This window comes from Melanotaenia boesemani, chromosome 8, assembly GCF_017639745.1.
Source record: "Melanotaenia boesemani isolate fMelBoe1 chromosome 8, fMelBoe1.pri, whole genome shotgun sequence".
Taxonomy (NCBI): Eukaryota; Metazoa; Chordata; class Actinopteri; order Atheriniformes; family Melanotaeniidae; genus Melanotaenia; species Melanotaenia boesemani.
The window spans coordinates 7,537,584-7,553,469 of NC_055689.1; the positions used below are offsets into that span (position 1 = coordinate 7,537,584).

General features: G+C 39.5%; 1 protein-coding gene across 2 annotated transcripts; it reads left to right on the top strand.

Annotated features, from left to right (window-relative positions):
• The first annotated feature begins 4,360 nt into the window (after positions 1-4,360).
• Positions 4,361-15,493, top strand: LOC121643908 (complement factor H-like). Of its 2 annotated transcripts, XM_041991513.1 has the most exons (9): positions 4,362-4,506; positions 4,580-4,777; positions 6,004-6,174; positions 6,273-6,455; positions 8,880-8,960; positions 14,057-14,215; positions 15,098-15,123; positions 15,227-15,291; positions 15,387-15,493. In XM_041991513.1, exons 1-8 carry the CDS (start codon positions 4,449-4,451, stop codon positions 15,254-15,256), a joined length of 906 nt encoding a protein of 301 aa, XP_041847447.1. In that variant the 5' UTR covers positions 4,362-4,448; the 3' UTR covers positions 15,257-15,291; positions 15,387-15,493. The 2 variants fall into 2 exon arrangements, with proteins under 2 accessions (XP_041847446.1, XP_041847447.1); XM_041991512.1 differs by lacking the exons at positions 15,098-15,123; positions 15,227-15,291; positions 15,387-15,493 and having other exon boundaries at positions 4,361-4,506; positions 14,057-14,525.
• The last annotated feature ends 393 nt before the right edge of the window (positions 15,494-15,886 follow it).

The following is a 15,886-nucleotide window of genomic DNA, read 5'->3' on the forward strand; positions in this document are numbered from 1 at the left end:
AAAGTGTCCTTACCCCAGTTACCTGGGAAAGTGAACGCAAAATGAAATCACACATTTTCATGAGCAGCCATATTATTTCAGTAATGGACAATGACATCAAAAGTCTAGTTTTTTTCAATAATTTTGGATTGCACGCCAGACATCAGCCACGCAGAGCAACTATCTGTCGTAATAAGAGTGGTCTCATTGGAAGGTAAGCCCTGTATTAAGGAGCATTTTTATGGGGTTTCTAGTGGCAGAGGAGTCCACAGGTGAGCATCTAGCAGCCATCATTTTGAAAAACTTGAGGAGTTGGGGATTGCTGTTGAGGACTGTAGGGGCCAAGCATATGACAACGGGGCCAACATGCAAGGAAAGAACAAGGGTGTACAGGCCAGGCTCCTACAAATAAATCCAAAAGCTCTGTTTGCGCCATGTGGGGCACCCACCTTAAATCTTCTTGTTGCTGATGCTGCAAAGTCCTCAAGAGATGCCACAAATTATTTTGGCATTTTGCAAAAACTTTACAACCTTTTTTTTAGCATCCACACAGAGATGGGCAATCTTATAAAACATTTAAGTCTCACTTTGAAAATGTGGACTGACACAAGGTGGGAAAGCAAAGTAAAGAGCGTGGAGCCCATAAGATACAAGGAGGCAGCTGTGAGGGACGCACTTGTTGAAGTCAGGGACAACACAAAAGACCCTGTCATCAAGACTGAGGCACAGTCTCTATCGGAGGAGGTGGGATCCTACCAATTCAGTGTTTGCACAGTTGTCTGGTATGACATACTTAGCACAATACAGCATGTCAGGAAGATGATGCGATCCCAGACAATGCAGGTCGACACTGCAATTGATGTCCTGAAAAAGGCAGAGAATGCTCTGCACAACCACCGAGCAACAAGGATTTGTTTTTGCACAGATGTCTGTAGAGGACATCTGTGAAGACATGAATGTGGAGCCCTGGGACCCCCAGGGTTGGGAATCAGTGCCTTATCAAACATCAGAGATGCGGTCCTATGCAGGGGGCCAGACAGTAGGGGCGTGGTTGTCCCCCACTGTCTGGCATGCCCGCAGAAACAGCTGATAAGACACGTCACAGTAACCTCATGTGACACTTCTGAGGAAGTGTCAAAAATAAAATAAACATTTTTTTCATCATTCTGACAAAAAAGAAAATGGAGACTTGATAATCGAGAAGACAGTGTGAACCTAATTGGACCACATCAATTATAATCCAATCAAACGAAATCCACTACATGATCCACAATAATCCACTTTATAATACCAGTGTTCATATAAACCAGTTCATTAAAAATAATAGCCTAGCTAATGAAACCAACAGAGTGTATTGAGTCTACTCTTTGATTCATCTATCCTGAGCTGCATGAGGAGACGGTGGAGTAAAAAAAACAAACTCCCTTTTAACAGGAAGAAAAACCTCCAGCAGAACCAAAACCAGGAAGGATGGACACCTTCCAAGAAGGAGGACTAGAAGGAGCAATTAACAAGCACCATAACTCTGAACCAGCGATACCTGCGCCGAAAGAAAAAGAGAAACACAAGATAATGATAATGTCATATATTTATATGTGGAAAATAAAAACTGAAGGGAGAAAATTTCATGGAGGACGTCCTGCTAGGATGTCTTCCAGCAGCCTCAGCCTACAGCAGCAGAACTAAATGGATGGCTAAGGGTCATCAAGCCAGCCCTAACTATCAGGAAAGTTTAAAGACACACCTGAATCAAATGACTGGCTCGTTATCAGGTCTCTGCAGTGCTGAACAACGTGCAGATGACATTTGATTCAGGTCTGTTGGAGAAGGGTTGGATCTAAAAGTTGCAGGATGGTAGATCTCGAGGACCGAACTTGGGCACCCTTGGCATAGAGAGTGTCTGTTTCCTGAACCCAAACTAGTGCTGGTGCCATAGATAGGGGCCTGTTAGCTGGAACTTCTGCCTCCTGTTCTACTTTTGAGGTCCATTCATCTTCAGCTCAATTCTTTTTTGCCCTTATGTGACTCATATCAGATTTTTTAAATGATAGTCTGAATAGCACAAATCTGATTGTTTTCTTAAATCCGACCCATGCTACTTTTATTTGTGCTGCTCGATCAGATACATATCCAGTCTGAACGGTCTGATTCTGACATCACAGAAATGAGACGTCACAATTCTGCCCCGGTGGAAGGGAATCAGTCCAATATCAAATCATCACAATATTGGATAATTTCATTCATGAGTCGGGCATAATTTTGTTGGTTCTGACTGTGCAAGTACTTCCAAATTGATACAAAAACACGCAAAGCATCCATATTTACTTCTGTAAACACTACGCACTGCATGACGTTGCGTGTTCCTTTGCGCATGCATGTCAACTTCTCGGTTACGTACTGTTCACATTTGAATGTGATGAAGGTCACGTTGATATGGTGATGTGAATGAACACACAAAAAAATGTGGATTTCAGTAAAAAAAATTGCACTTGAGTGTTAAGACCTGCAATGTGAATGTAGACTCCAAGAAGAGACACAGGTGTGTATCAGTCAGTTTTTTCTTGTTAGTATGAAGTAAACTGAGCTTCTGTCAGACCTGCCAGTGTTTACAGGCCACAGTGACATGTTAACACATCATTCCTGGAAATAAATTAAATCTGGACCCTGAAGCTGAATTTGTACTTTTACAGAATTTAAACAACTAAAAAAAAGATGTTCTATTTGCTGATTTTACATGAAGATTTAACTTTCTCCACATTTTAGAAGAGAAATGAACAAGAAAAAAATGGGACTTTAACACAAGAAGTCCCAGGATTTTCAGTTTCTCCTGCAGTCCCCCCTCCCTCTACCTCACTTAATCACCTCACTTACTGGACAAATCAGGTACTCAGGCAGATTTTCTGACCCAAACAGCAGACAGTACTCTACACAGGCTTTTGACTCTGCAACTCACAGAAATGAGTTGAAATCTGCACTGATGAATATCTTTGTTCTAAATATTCCTTTTGTAAACATTAGATCCACTTAGCTCTCTGTCCACTGCCAAAATAAACATAAGCATGCACTGTAAACATGTTTATGTGAAGAGAAGTCACCATGCCATCATCACAACAGATAATGTACCAAAAATGTAAATAAAACAATGAGTTAGTTAAAAACATTGAATGCTCATTCATATGGTTGCTTGTCCAGCATAACAATGTATTTTCTTAGGAATGACAAAAGGTTATGATTTGCTCCCCCACTCCTCTCCCAACCAACGCTTACCTTTCTTCTTTATTCCTTTCTATGTCGTGAAACATAAAAACCAGGGAATTTATCGTGCATTAATGTGTATAAACTGAAATGTAACTAAACTGGGACATAACAAGCTGAATATTTTATTGTTGTGGTAAATACAGTCAGCTGATTATCTCAGAGTCTGACCTGAATTTTGGAGTGAAAGTACTCAATTATCTTTTTGTAGGGAAAATGATTTTCTACGTGAAATGGTTTGAATTTATTTTTTGTTTATTTTATGGATGCAGATGATTTGCTGGAGTTGCTGACTGCATTCAGCAGCTCTGTCCTGCTTGTTTCAAATGCTGCATCCTCCTCTCTGCCATGTCACCCATGTGCACGCTTTGTGCACGACGGCAGTGGTTGAGGAGACAGTGGTGTGGAAAGACACTGTACCCGAGCTTTGTGAGATTCGCCTAGCTGAATAGTTGATAACGGACACAAGAGATCCCGTTCTGTGGAGGTCACAGGCTTTTATTAACCTGCAACTACAAATCCCACCAGCCTGTGCAAAAGTCTTCCTCTTTATGGCAACCTGGATAGATGGATGGATGGAAGGATGGATGGATGGAAGGATGGATAGATGGAAGGATGGATGGGTGGATGGATGGATGGATGGGTGGATGGATGAATGGACGGACGGATGGATGGATGGAACTTTATTGTCTGTCCAAAGTGGGGACAGAAAGTCCTCTTTGGCTTAAGGGTCCCTCAAAAACCTGAACCGTCAGGAGTCGCTCACTTCGGAAAAGTGAACAGCGCCCCCCTTCTCCTTTGAGGGGACATACAGTACATCCTCTTTAACCTTAAAATATAAAAGAATCAGACGAATACTTATATTATCATGGCAATCTACAGCTAAAACAAGTCCTATCCTAACACTTCTAGTGTTAACAAGTGCACTCTTTTAAAAAATATATATTCATCTAATCTTCCTGTATAGCTTAAATAGAATAAAATATGTAAAGGAGGAAAAGACAGGGTGAAAACTAACTGCAGTATTATCATATTGTTCCAGTGTTTCTAGCACTGTAAATATTGATCTGTTGAATATTTGCAGAACAATGTCATGTCAGAGTGATCTTGCCCATTATTACTTCAGTTTGGCAAATTTACCCTCCAGACTTTTGAACTCATCCTGGTCGGAGCAGAGTTTTCTGCTTCAGTCTGAAATTTGAATTTCTGGAAAAATGTGTGTGAGATATCTTGGATTTGTGCTTCTGGCTTGGCTTCTTGAAGTGTTCTGTGGTAAGAACCTTTGATTCTGCTACCTGAGAGGATCGATTCTTCTTTCATTGTAGGGCTCATTTGTTTGTCTCAGTTTCAGCACAGATAGCTGCACATCCCTGTGCTCCTCCTGCTCTGGAAGGAGGTTATTTTATTCCTGAACAAAACGAGTATCCTCATGAAGCAACGCTCATTTATGCCTGCGATGCTGGACGTAAGCCAGTGGCAGAGGGGTGGTGGGCAACAAGCAGCTGTCAGAATGGAAAATGGTCTCATGAACCTCAGTGTGTGAGTAAGTCATCAGTCTGTTTGTGACTTTTTGCTTTTTTAATACAGAATTTAATTTTTTAAAGAAGAACCTGATAAAAAAAAGTTTACTTTGCTATAAGTATTCACCATTAATATGGTTCTGTTTAGTTAAAGGTATTGGACGTAGTTTATAATTGCTACAGTATTCAACGTACACTTTCTGGCCACTTTATCAGGTCCACCATGATCACACCTGGACCATCTTTTTCCTTCAGAACTGTCTTTATTCTTGGTGTCATTGATTTTACAAGGTGATGGAAACATTCCTCAGTAGAGATGGAATTTATTGCTCTTTGAAGGGAGCTGGAGCTTGGGGAGCTATTCCTTTCAAAGTGCCAATTAAAAGACTGGCTCGTTCCTATTTTTTCATTTAATTTTTTTTTTTTTTTTTTTAGAATTCAACTGATTTTTATGAAGGAAATGACTGGTAGCAATTATAAGGCATGATTTGGATCAGAATAATTCAAATGTACACACTCCAACATATCTGTTGGTGGGAATTATTCTGAAATATTGGTTTTAATTTCATTTTGCCTCTCACCTGTTAAATTCTGGGTTAGGCTCCAGCTTCCCCGCGATCCATATTGGACAAAGCAGTACAGATAATGAATGAATAATTGAATTCTGCCATTTGGCTTGTGATTGGCTGATTAGATATTTCTGATTTTTGTTAACAAGCAGTTTAATAATAACAACAGGTTTAATAATAAAGTGTCCAGTGAGTAAATGTGGTCCTCAATTGCTAGAATGCTCAGCACAGATAAATTGTTTTTGAAAATCCAAAAGTCCAAACTGTATTATTTTGTGTTTGGTAATGTAAAAAATCGTCTTGTTTAACCCTTGAATATCTGACTGAAGAAATAATGGGAGAAATAAAGGAGTCTTTATGCTGTCTTCTGATGAATCGGAATGAGCCTCAGCTGTGCAGCCTAGATTGAAGACGCCGCCTCTCCTCCAAATTAGGGAAGGAGCGGAAGCCTTGCAGGATGCTGACACCAATTGGATAATTACTGCATGGGTTTTCACTTTATGATTATACAGTATGGCTCAGAGACTGTTTCCAATATTAAATATGATACACAGGCATTAATGAGTCAATAGTCACAGGATTTTATGTCAGCTGACATCAGATTTTTCTCTGAGGATTAAATAAACAGACAAATTAGTCACAAAAAGGGACCTTTGACCTTTAAGTTGTTCTTTTCTCAGAAGAAAACTCCTGCTTTCAACCAACAATCCCTCATGGGACATGCCAAAAACGTTGGTATGAAGAAAATGACATGATTACAGTAACGTGTCACAAAGGATATGAACTGAAACACGGCTCCTCCAATGCTCGATGTATGAATGGAAGATGGTCTTCTCTGCCTGTGTGTGAAAGTAAGTATGCCAGATTTCAGCTTATTTCCAAGCTTACAGTCTTTAGTTTTTTGTCATGATAAAAGTTACGCTTTTTTTTTCTTTCTCTCTTTTTTCAGAACAAGCTGATGCATGTGGAGAACCTGCTAAAATTCCCCATGCAGTCATCATTTATCAGGAACCCCAGGATGTGTTTGCTTCAGATTCTGAGCTGCAGTTTGAATGTAAAGATGGATTTGAAAGCAAGAACATCAAAACACTCACTTGCAAGTCTGGAAGCTGGTTTGGTAGCCCACTATGTAGTAAGTAAAAAACACCCAAAAAATAATGTTATAGTGCAGCGAGGGGAAAAGGTGGATAACAAAATTATGTGTCACAACCAGCAGATAGCGTTGTTTGCTCCTTTCTTTCCTTTCTTTCTCTCTTCAGAATCAGAATCAGAATACTTTATTAATCCCTTTGGAATTCCTCAGGGAAATTTGTGTTTCCAGTACAACCCCATCCAAGACTAGACAATAACAACAACATATACACAAACAGGATCAGGCATACTGAGGCAGCAGCCGTTTCTACAGCGCTACTTTGTCTTAGATATAGGTGAAAGGTAACATTAGGGGAGTAAGATGTAGCTGGAGAGGATAAAGAAAAGGCATCTCCACACTGGGCCTAAGGGCCCACTTTTGAGATACAAAAAACACTCCTCAGTACATAAAGAACATAACTCAGACATTCACAACATCAGAAACACGGCGCGGGTGGGGTGCTCCCAGGGGGCTCCCAGGGGGCTCCCAGGGGGCTCCCATCGCAGCAAGTGCAGACGCAGCAATCAACCCGCCACCCGGGAGTGCAGGGAGGGGGGAAGGACAACCAGGCAGTGAATCACGGGGAGGTGTATCTGTAGTGGTGTACTTCAGTGTGATGCGTGCGAGTGCGTAGAAGTGAGCATATGAACTTTGCCCCAGTTCTCCATCACAGTCTCTGCCGCCTGATGATAGTGGGGCATCCTTGAGGGCTGATCCAGGTTAAAGTCCATCGCCCGTGAGGAGGGTGGTGGGAGGGTGGGGGACTGAGCATCCGTCAACAAAACATTCCAGGGAGCTTTTTAACCAGCCGTCCAAGGCCAGTACAACAGCATTTGTTTTGGTTTCAGGCCAGAGCTGTTTCGTCTGCCTTGAGTCTCTCAGTGGTCCCATTGGCAACTCCAATCATCCGAATTGTGGGTCAATTTCCATCCAGCCGAGCCGACAACTTCTCCAAGTTGGTGTCCACCTTACGAACAAGCTCAGAACTCGTAACCAGTTTGCCATTCAGAGCTTGAATAACCTCCAGTTTACGATTTAGCTCCTGCAACGCCAAAGTCTGATTGTTCATAGCTCGGCACACACCAGCACAGAAATCCGGCAGCTTGCCAGTGACCGCCGACAGTGTCCGAATTTTGCGATCTGCTAGGAAACCGCCCGCTCCAAACAGCAGAAACCCAGTTATCATCAATCCAACTCTTTGAAAATCATCTCTGTCAGAGTTTGGTCAGAGTGATTGTGCATTCTGTCACTGCCTCAAATAAAAACTGTCCTTTCAGACCTCTAGCTTGTTTAGGTTTTGCCTTATTGATTGCATTTCTAAAGTAGCTGAATGAGGCTATTTGCTTTATGCTAACATTAACTAATTGTCTCCAATGTGGGATAAACCAGACGATGACCTGATGAGGGACAGGGTGGGCCAAAGCAAGTGGCCTAGTGTAGGGGACTACATGGGCCACCCAAAAACATCTGACTGTGCCCTTAGGTGCCATCTCAAAAAAAGCCAATCAAATTCTTACAAATATTCAGTGTAAACAGACCTTTACCTGTGCTAACCTCAGATGTCCAAGTGCCCGTTAATGCATCATGTAATGTATTTATATGTTTTTACATCTACATGACCATGTTCTTTATTTTAATACCGTATTCAAACATCATCTTAACTGTCTACGTGGGGGATAATATTTCACTGTCATCTGAAGAACTGAATGCAACAGACCTCAAAAACCATAATGTTTATACTAAAAATCTACCACCTGTTACAGAGGGTTAAAATTGGTCAAATGAAACAGAGGAGGAGAAAACTCGATGGTCACAATCAGTTATGAATAAAGGAGTTTTGTTATTATATGACCTACTTTGGTGCATTTGAGTCAGATTTAATGTCTTATAAAGCTATATGATAATGATAAAGGGCTGTCTTATAATTATTACTTAATTACTTTATTCAATACATTAGCTAGAAAAAATAAAATTGTTAGGGAGTAGTATCATCACCTGCAGATGAAGAGAAGAATAAGTTCACAGCAAGACAGAAGATAGAATATTACCTGAATCAAAACATTAATCGATGGACGTTTATTGAGGAATAAATTTAAATACAGTTTAAATAAAAATAAATCAGAATTAAGTGTGGCCATTTGACTTTTATTATTTTGTTTTTGTTCAAAGTGATTCCACAAATATAGATGAGAGTCAGATCAAACTAATATTATCAGACTGTTTTATCACAATAAATATATGCAGTTATAATATTTCCAAATCCAATCCACATCTATATGTGCGTTTTGGTAAATTCTCTATTTGTTTCAATTTTGTTTCTTAAACATAGTCAGCTTCTTTTTTTTTTTTTTTTTTTTTTTCACCATGAACTGGTAATACATCAATTCATTGATTAATTTTCTATATCCAATTCTTTCTGTTCAGGGCCACAGGACAGAAGCCCCTCCCAGCTGCCACCAGGCGAGAGGCAGGATATAACCTTGACACCTCGCCAGCCCAGCCCAGGTAACAACAATACAGTCATGTAAAAAAGGAAAGTCAGGGCACGGCAAAGCAGTTTATTTGTATCACACATTTCATGTACAGGACAATTCAAAGTGCTTTATATAAAACATTAAAAGCATTACAGATGGTAAGAAATAGTAAAAGGCAGCAACAAACAGCAAGAATCACAATAAAATTATAACTTACATTAAAATTATTATAAGCAGGATAAGTTGATAAGTTACTGTGCAGATTTCATGTGTAGGCGCATGAAAAAAATAAATGTTTTTAACCTGGACTTTAAAATGTCCTTTAAAACTTTGGTGAAAGTTTAATCTCCACTGGCAGTTTGTTCCACATGTTTGCAGCATAACAGCTAAATGCTGCTTCTCCATGTTTAGGCTGGACTCTCTGACCTGAGCTCTGCTAGGTTTATGTTCTCTGAACATATCACAGATGTATTCTGGGCCTAAACTGTTCTGGGATTTGTAAACCATCAGAAGGATTTTAAATTCTATTCTGTGACTGACTGGAAACCAGTGTAAGCCAGTGTTTTATAACTGGTGTGATGTGTTCAGATCTCTTAGTCCTGGTTAAAACTCTAGCAGCAGCGTTCTGGATGAGCTGCAGATGTTTAATGCTCTTTTTAGGAAGTCCTGTTAAAAGACCATTACAGTAATCCAGTCTACTGGAGATGAATGCATGGATGAGTTTCTCTTGGTCTTTCTGGGAGACTAGACTTTTAATTCTGTTGATGTTTCTGAGCTGGTAAAAAGCTTCTTAGTGAAGCTTTGATGTGGCTGCTGAAAGTCAGGTCTGAGTCTATCAACACTCTCAAGGTTACAAACTTGCCTGGAGATTTTAGGAGCCTGAGTCTCCAGGTGTTTATCAATGCTGAACTTCTTCTCTTTGCTACCAAACAGAATAATCTCAGTTTTGTCTTCATTTAATTGTAGAAAATTCTCCCTCATCCAGGTTTGTATTTGACACAGTAAGTCTATTGGGCTGCAGTCGTCTGGTGACAGAGACACATAAAGTTACCGCTACCTTATTGTGTGTTTGTCCATTACGAGCTAAATTAACACAGTTTGGCCAGCAGCTGTGAACTTCTTCCCGTTTACAACGGTGATGCAGCACGACATGGGCAGTGTTGAAAGGTCCGCTTGTTGGACTTATTTTTCTCTGCAGTTGCTTGTAAGTATCGTCAGTCACAGGTTGTGAGTTTTTGGCCTTGTTTTCTTAAGTGTAGTCGCTTACTAGGGCTTCCTCTACTCTCTTTGTGAAGCCCTCTTGTTTCTCTCACAGGTGCCCACAAAGCAATAACCCCTGGATGCGGAACGGGAAATGTGAAAGCAACAGTTCTTTTTTCAAGAGCTAGTGTCCACAGCCCTGTTTCCTTGGTTACCACGAGTGTCCCAACCGGCACGCCACTACGCACACACATGCGCACAACTTCACTTGACAGAGAGAAAGTGACAATGCTAAATAACATGAAATAATAAGGAAATCATATTAAAAAGTAGGAGAAAGATGTTCATTAGATCAACATGCAGCTGTTAGTTGGCCTCACATTTGATTCAGAATACAGCAGAGTTCATGATCCACTCAAGGTGTCCAGGTCCTGCGGATGCAAACCAAGCGCAAATCATTAACCCTCCACCACCATGCTTGACCAAACATGGTCTTGGAGTTGGAGGTGCTCACTGTCTTCCCAACCACTTCACCCTTGGCTCCAAACTGTTTCAGCGACAGCTGGAGGTCATGGCTCTCAAAACGGATCCCTCCACACCTCAGCTGCATCTAGTCCATAAAAATTATAAACACAATCTGTGACAAAGGGCAGCCTTGGTGGAGTCGAACCTCACTGGAAATGAATCAGACTTACTGCTGGTAATGTGGACCGAGCTCTGGCACTGGTGTTCTGGTATTCCATACTCCTTGAGCACCCCTTACAGAAATCCCCGGGGGGCATGGTTAAGCACTGTACTCCAAGTCCACAAAGCACATGTGGACTGGTTGAGCAAACACCCATGCCCCTCCAAAACCCTGAAGAGGGTGTAGAGATGGTCCACTGTTCCACAGCTGAAACAAAAGAACCTCACTGTTCCTCCTCAATCTGAGGTTCGACTATCCAATGGACCCTCTTCTCCAGGACCCCTGAATAGACCTAACCAGGATGGCTGGGGCATGTAATCCACCTGTAATTGGAGCACACTCTCTAGTTCCTCTTCTTGAAGAAAGGAACCACCACCCCAGTCTGCTGGTCCAGAGGCACTGTCCCTAATGTCCATGTGGCGCTGCAGAGGCATGTCAACCAAGACAGCCCCACAGCATCCAGAGCCTTAAAGATCTCCTGGAGCCTTAAAGATCTTAAAGGAGTGTGTTTATCTGTGAACTGTAAATTTTCATCCTGAAACCTGGCTGACCAATCACAGCAAAGTGTGCCGTCCACTAAGCTCCTTCGGTCAAATCCAGTGCTATCAGGAATCAACTGAGGGATGACAAAAGAGGTCAAAGTGTCTTGCAGGCAGTTAAGAGGATATTGGTAAACAACAACACAGCTGAATAGTCTGAACAACAAAATAAATAAATAGATAAATAAAAGTATAAAACAATTAATAGATTAATGAACATGATTGAATAAATACACAAATTAATAAATAAATAAAGTGGTAATACATATATAAATGAGTAAATAATATAATAAATAAATCAAATCATTCAAAAAGTGTCATGAAATAAATGAGTTAATGATTTAAAAATTTACATTATATAAATTTATTTTGTATTTTAATTAGTGCTGGGCACGTTAACGCGTTAATCGCGCGTTAACGCAACACTTAATTAACGCCGTTAATTTCTTTAATCGCGCGTTAATTTTTCCTTTTTTTTTTTTTTGCTGGCCGCTGGCTTTTATGGCAGGCCAGACCTATTTAACGGCGCGGCTTTTTATTACGGCGAAAAAAACGCCGTGTTTACTGACAAAACGACGTTTTTTTCGCCGTTCTTTGGGTGAAACGTGACAGATTAGTGGTGTAATTGTGGCAGGTCTGGCCAGCCATATCCCTGCTGCAGCGGTATGTCTGACGTGATCGGGAGAGAGCGGGTTTATTAAAATAAAGAGATGTTTTCTGTCTAGAACAGGAAGAAGAAAAAAAGAACCAACGTTTCTCTTTGTCAAAATACATGCAGATGGACAGAACATCGTAACTTTTGGACGGGAAACTTTTTCACTATATTTTTTAATAAATGCGGTTTTAATTTATGCAAGACAGCAAAGGTAAGACATGCCTTCTAACTTTTACAAACGTGCAGCATAAATCGGGTCTTCTTCTGCCTCTGGTTCGGTGAATCTTGGTCATATCGAGATGAAACTTCCAGCTGTGGAATCTGTGAGATGTGAGCTTTCAGAGGAGCCGTTTGTTTGTGTTCATGCCGTGGGGTGGACACGGGGAGACATAATTTGTGTTTGCATATTTTTCAGACTTTGTGTAGCTGCTCTTTAAATAATTTGTTGTCTTAACTGTGTTTGTTGGTGATAGAAATGGTTTTACTGAGCTGGTAGCTGAGATTCTGGACTTTCTGTGGATACCACACGGATGTTTGTTACTTTTGAAGAACCACATTTTTATTTCCATTTTTAAGGTTTTAAAATAAAGAAAAACATGAAACCTTTATAAAAAAAAAAGAGGATAGACAGACTTTCTGCTAAGGAATGTAGATATTTGTGGAAAATGATGTAAAAGAAAGGAAAAAAAAAAGTCCACGGTTTCCAACCTAATGACAAGAAAGATAGATTTAAAAAAAATATTTTAGCCATGTATTTAGAGGCATAGTGGAAGGTCCAGAGACACACTTGCAGCTCCAGAGTGGCAGGTTGGAGACCCCTGATGTCGTGTTTGTAAACCAAAACTTACTGCATTTTCTTTGTATAGCTGTAGGCCTTTTTTTAAGGGAAAGAGACATTTTGCGCGTAACGATGCGATTAATCGCGATTAATCGCAGCATGTCATGCGATTAATCACGATTAAAAATTTTAATCATTGCCCAGCACTAATTTTAATAAATATTTATTAGTTTTGGTATTTATTTAGTTATTAATTATAAATAAAACAGCTCTCCATATTTCACATTTGGAAGAGTTTATAGTATTGCTTTAACATTTAACATTCTGACTGAGGTCTGTAGGGTCACAGATGTAGTTGTTAGCTTTCCAGTTTCTCTGAGCTTTGCATGAAGTGTTTTTCTCTTGGGAATAATTGTTCTCGCTGTAGAACGATGCCTCCAAATCGTTGGGAAAGTATCTTGAAACTCCTTATGGATAGAGAGCAACAGCGGTTTCTTCAGTGTAGCTGAGTTTAGTTTAGTTTAGTTTAAATTAGTTTAGTTTAGTTAATTGAACAGGGACCATGTACATCACCATTAACCACAAAGGAAAATTGTATAGTTTTGTAACAGGCTGTAGCTCTTTGCTAATTTCCATCTGCAGACCTTGAGACACACAGAAATACATTATACATAGACAGCATCATAGTAAATTAAATTGCATAGTAAAAATATTATAAAATAATATTTAAAAAAAAAGAAAACATTATCAAATGTGGTTATAAAGGTTTACCCTATGGAGATCATTGCTGATGTCTTTCCTCTTTGTGATAATGCACCTGAATGCTGCAGAGCTGCAAGCTGACAAAATTTTATTTGCTTTTGTAATTCAGCTCACACTGATGATGATCAATTAATTAAGTGTATTTGATTAGCAGCATCTTCTAAAACAAACCCTTTTAATTCCTCTGGAAGCAGAAAGGGTGGGCGTAGTTTTGAAAATGCTGTTATTTTAGCTTAGTTTAAATATGTTATTGGTCATTTTCAGGTTTATTTTCCTGAATTTTACAACAAGGACCAAATAATTTTCAGTTATGCTTTGATAAATAAAACTTAATTAAAAGGGAGATTTTTGTTTTATTTTACATGATTCTGTATGTAAAATATAAAGTTTTAAATGTCAGGTGATGTAAAGTGATAGCCAATGGTCACATCTGCAAAGGTATACACAAGTTAATGTTGAAGGATATTTCTTGATAAATCTCTTGTTTTTCTCTCTTCGCCTTGTCAAGCTCGATACTGTGTGATGCATCCTGATCAGTATTACCAGTATGGCTTCCGCTTACCCTCAGCTATTCATCTGTATGAGGGACAAACACAGTATCTGTTCACTTCATCAGACTGCCACATCCATGCGCGTTGTGCTAACAGCAGAGTGAGCCTGGCCAGGTGTAAGTATAAAGTCTCATTTCACTTTCATCACCCTATCATCATTCCACACCATCTCTAAACAAGCCCGTCCACCTGTACCCTCTTCTTCTTCCTAAATGTGGATTTGATATTTTCTTACTAAAAAGCCATGGACATCTCATTTTCATCTCACTAATGTAAAGAAGTTTTTGCCCTTTAGAGCACTGATACAGCCTCATAGCATCCCAGAGTCTGAGAACAGTCTGGAGGGTCATTGTTGTCTTTGGTCTAGATCAGTGGTTCCCAAACTTTTTCAGTCATGGCCGCCAGGATGAGAGAGATTTTTAAAATGACACCCATAATAACTTTATTTCTGGACACCTGATGGTAAAAAATACTAAATGTACAGCTTTAAAAACATCAGAAACTTAAATAAGATCATGTTAAATTCAGATTTTTAATGTGGCATGTTGTTCACAGATTAATATTCTTGCATTAAAATGATGATTTTGACATCAATAATAAATACCCCCCCTCCCCCCCTTTTGTTTTTTTTTACTATAATCTGAACCCCTAAAATATCTTGGGAGCTTGAGATATTAAAGGCTGGTCTAAAGAACAACAAATGACCTTAAACACTGACTCTTACACAACCATCCTCCATCCTTATTGGGATTTATTTACTTATTTTCTTCCCATCGCTCTAACAAGGTTTGTAGGTTTTTAATGTCACTGGGCATGCATTGTGAATATTCCATGGTATTATTATTTCAGTCACACAACTCACTGAAATGTATTTAAAAGAAAATTAGAAAATGTATGAACTTTCCATCCAGTGTTTCACATCCAATCCTCAACTAAAACCACTGAGTTGAATTATTGAGTAAAATATTCACTTGATGTTCTTAATGGATCATTTTTAGGTTGTGCCAGCTGGGACGTTTACTATGTAAGTTCTGTTCCTGAATATACTTTTAAATACCTATCATTCTTTTTTAATCGGTGGTATTAACATTCCTAAACGTTGTGTTTTGTTGTCTGTATTTAATCAGAGGCAGTGCGTGTGGTACCCAGATCAGTAGCAGCTTCTGGCTTTTTGGAAGTTTCACCATCAACCGTAAAATTGAGATTTTTTAACTTGTGAGAAGCTTCAAACCAGAAACGTCTGTAAAACATACGGTCATGCTTTTGTTTTCTTTTTTTTATCTATAGACACTCAGCTGGAGTTGGAGCTGATTATTCTGTGACGGTCCAGTCGTCTCTGCAGGATTGGATCCCTGATTTAAACACAAATAAAGCTGTTGGCCTACAAATGTTCAGAACAACGTTCACTGGTGTCTGTCTGGTGTATTAGGTTTTTCCACAAATAGTCCTTCCAATATATTTAGATATTTAAATATTATTTCTAATATTTATATGTGACTATAAATGGAAAGGTTTGGGTTAATCAAATGCGTAACTGTTTGATTTGAAAGACAGATTCATTGTTTTCACTCTCAAATGTGTAGTTCATTTGAACTACAACCCCAAACTTGAGAAGAGGAGCAGTTTTGAAAGGAAGAATGATATATTTGAGAGGAAGAGGGGACTTTTAGCTCTCAGAGCATGTTATGGTTTTGCCATGGAAAGTTTAGAAGCAGAGCAGGAAGGTCGCAAATGCAAAAATGAAATTTGACCTGATGAAGATACAGATATTAGTGGACGAGGGAAAA

What these genes read in the sequence shown, in the direction of transcription:
- LOC121643908 (XM_041991512.1), top strand. Translation starts at nt 4,449, where the DNA reads ATGTGTGTGAGATATCTTGGATTTGTGCTTCTGGCTTGGCTTCTTGAA. An exon ending in GCTTCTTGAAGTGTTCTGTG is followed by an intron (nt 4,507 to 4,579) that starts GTAAGAACCTTT and finishes TGTTTGTCTCAG; the next exon opens with TTTCAGCACAGATAGCTGCA. An exon ending in TCATGAACCTCAGTGTGTGA is followed by an intron (nt 4,778 to 6,003) that starts GTAAGTCATCAG and finishes TTCTTTTCTCAG; the next exon opens with AAGAAAACTCCTGCTTTCAA.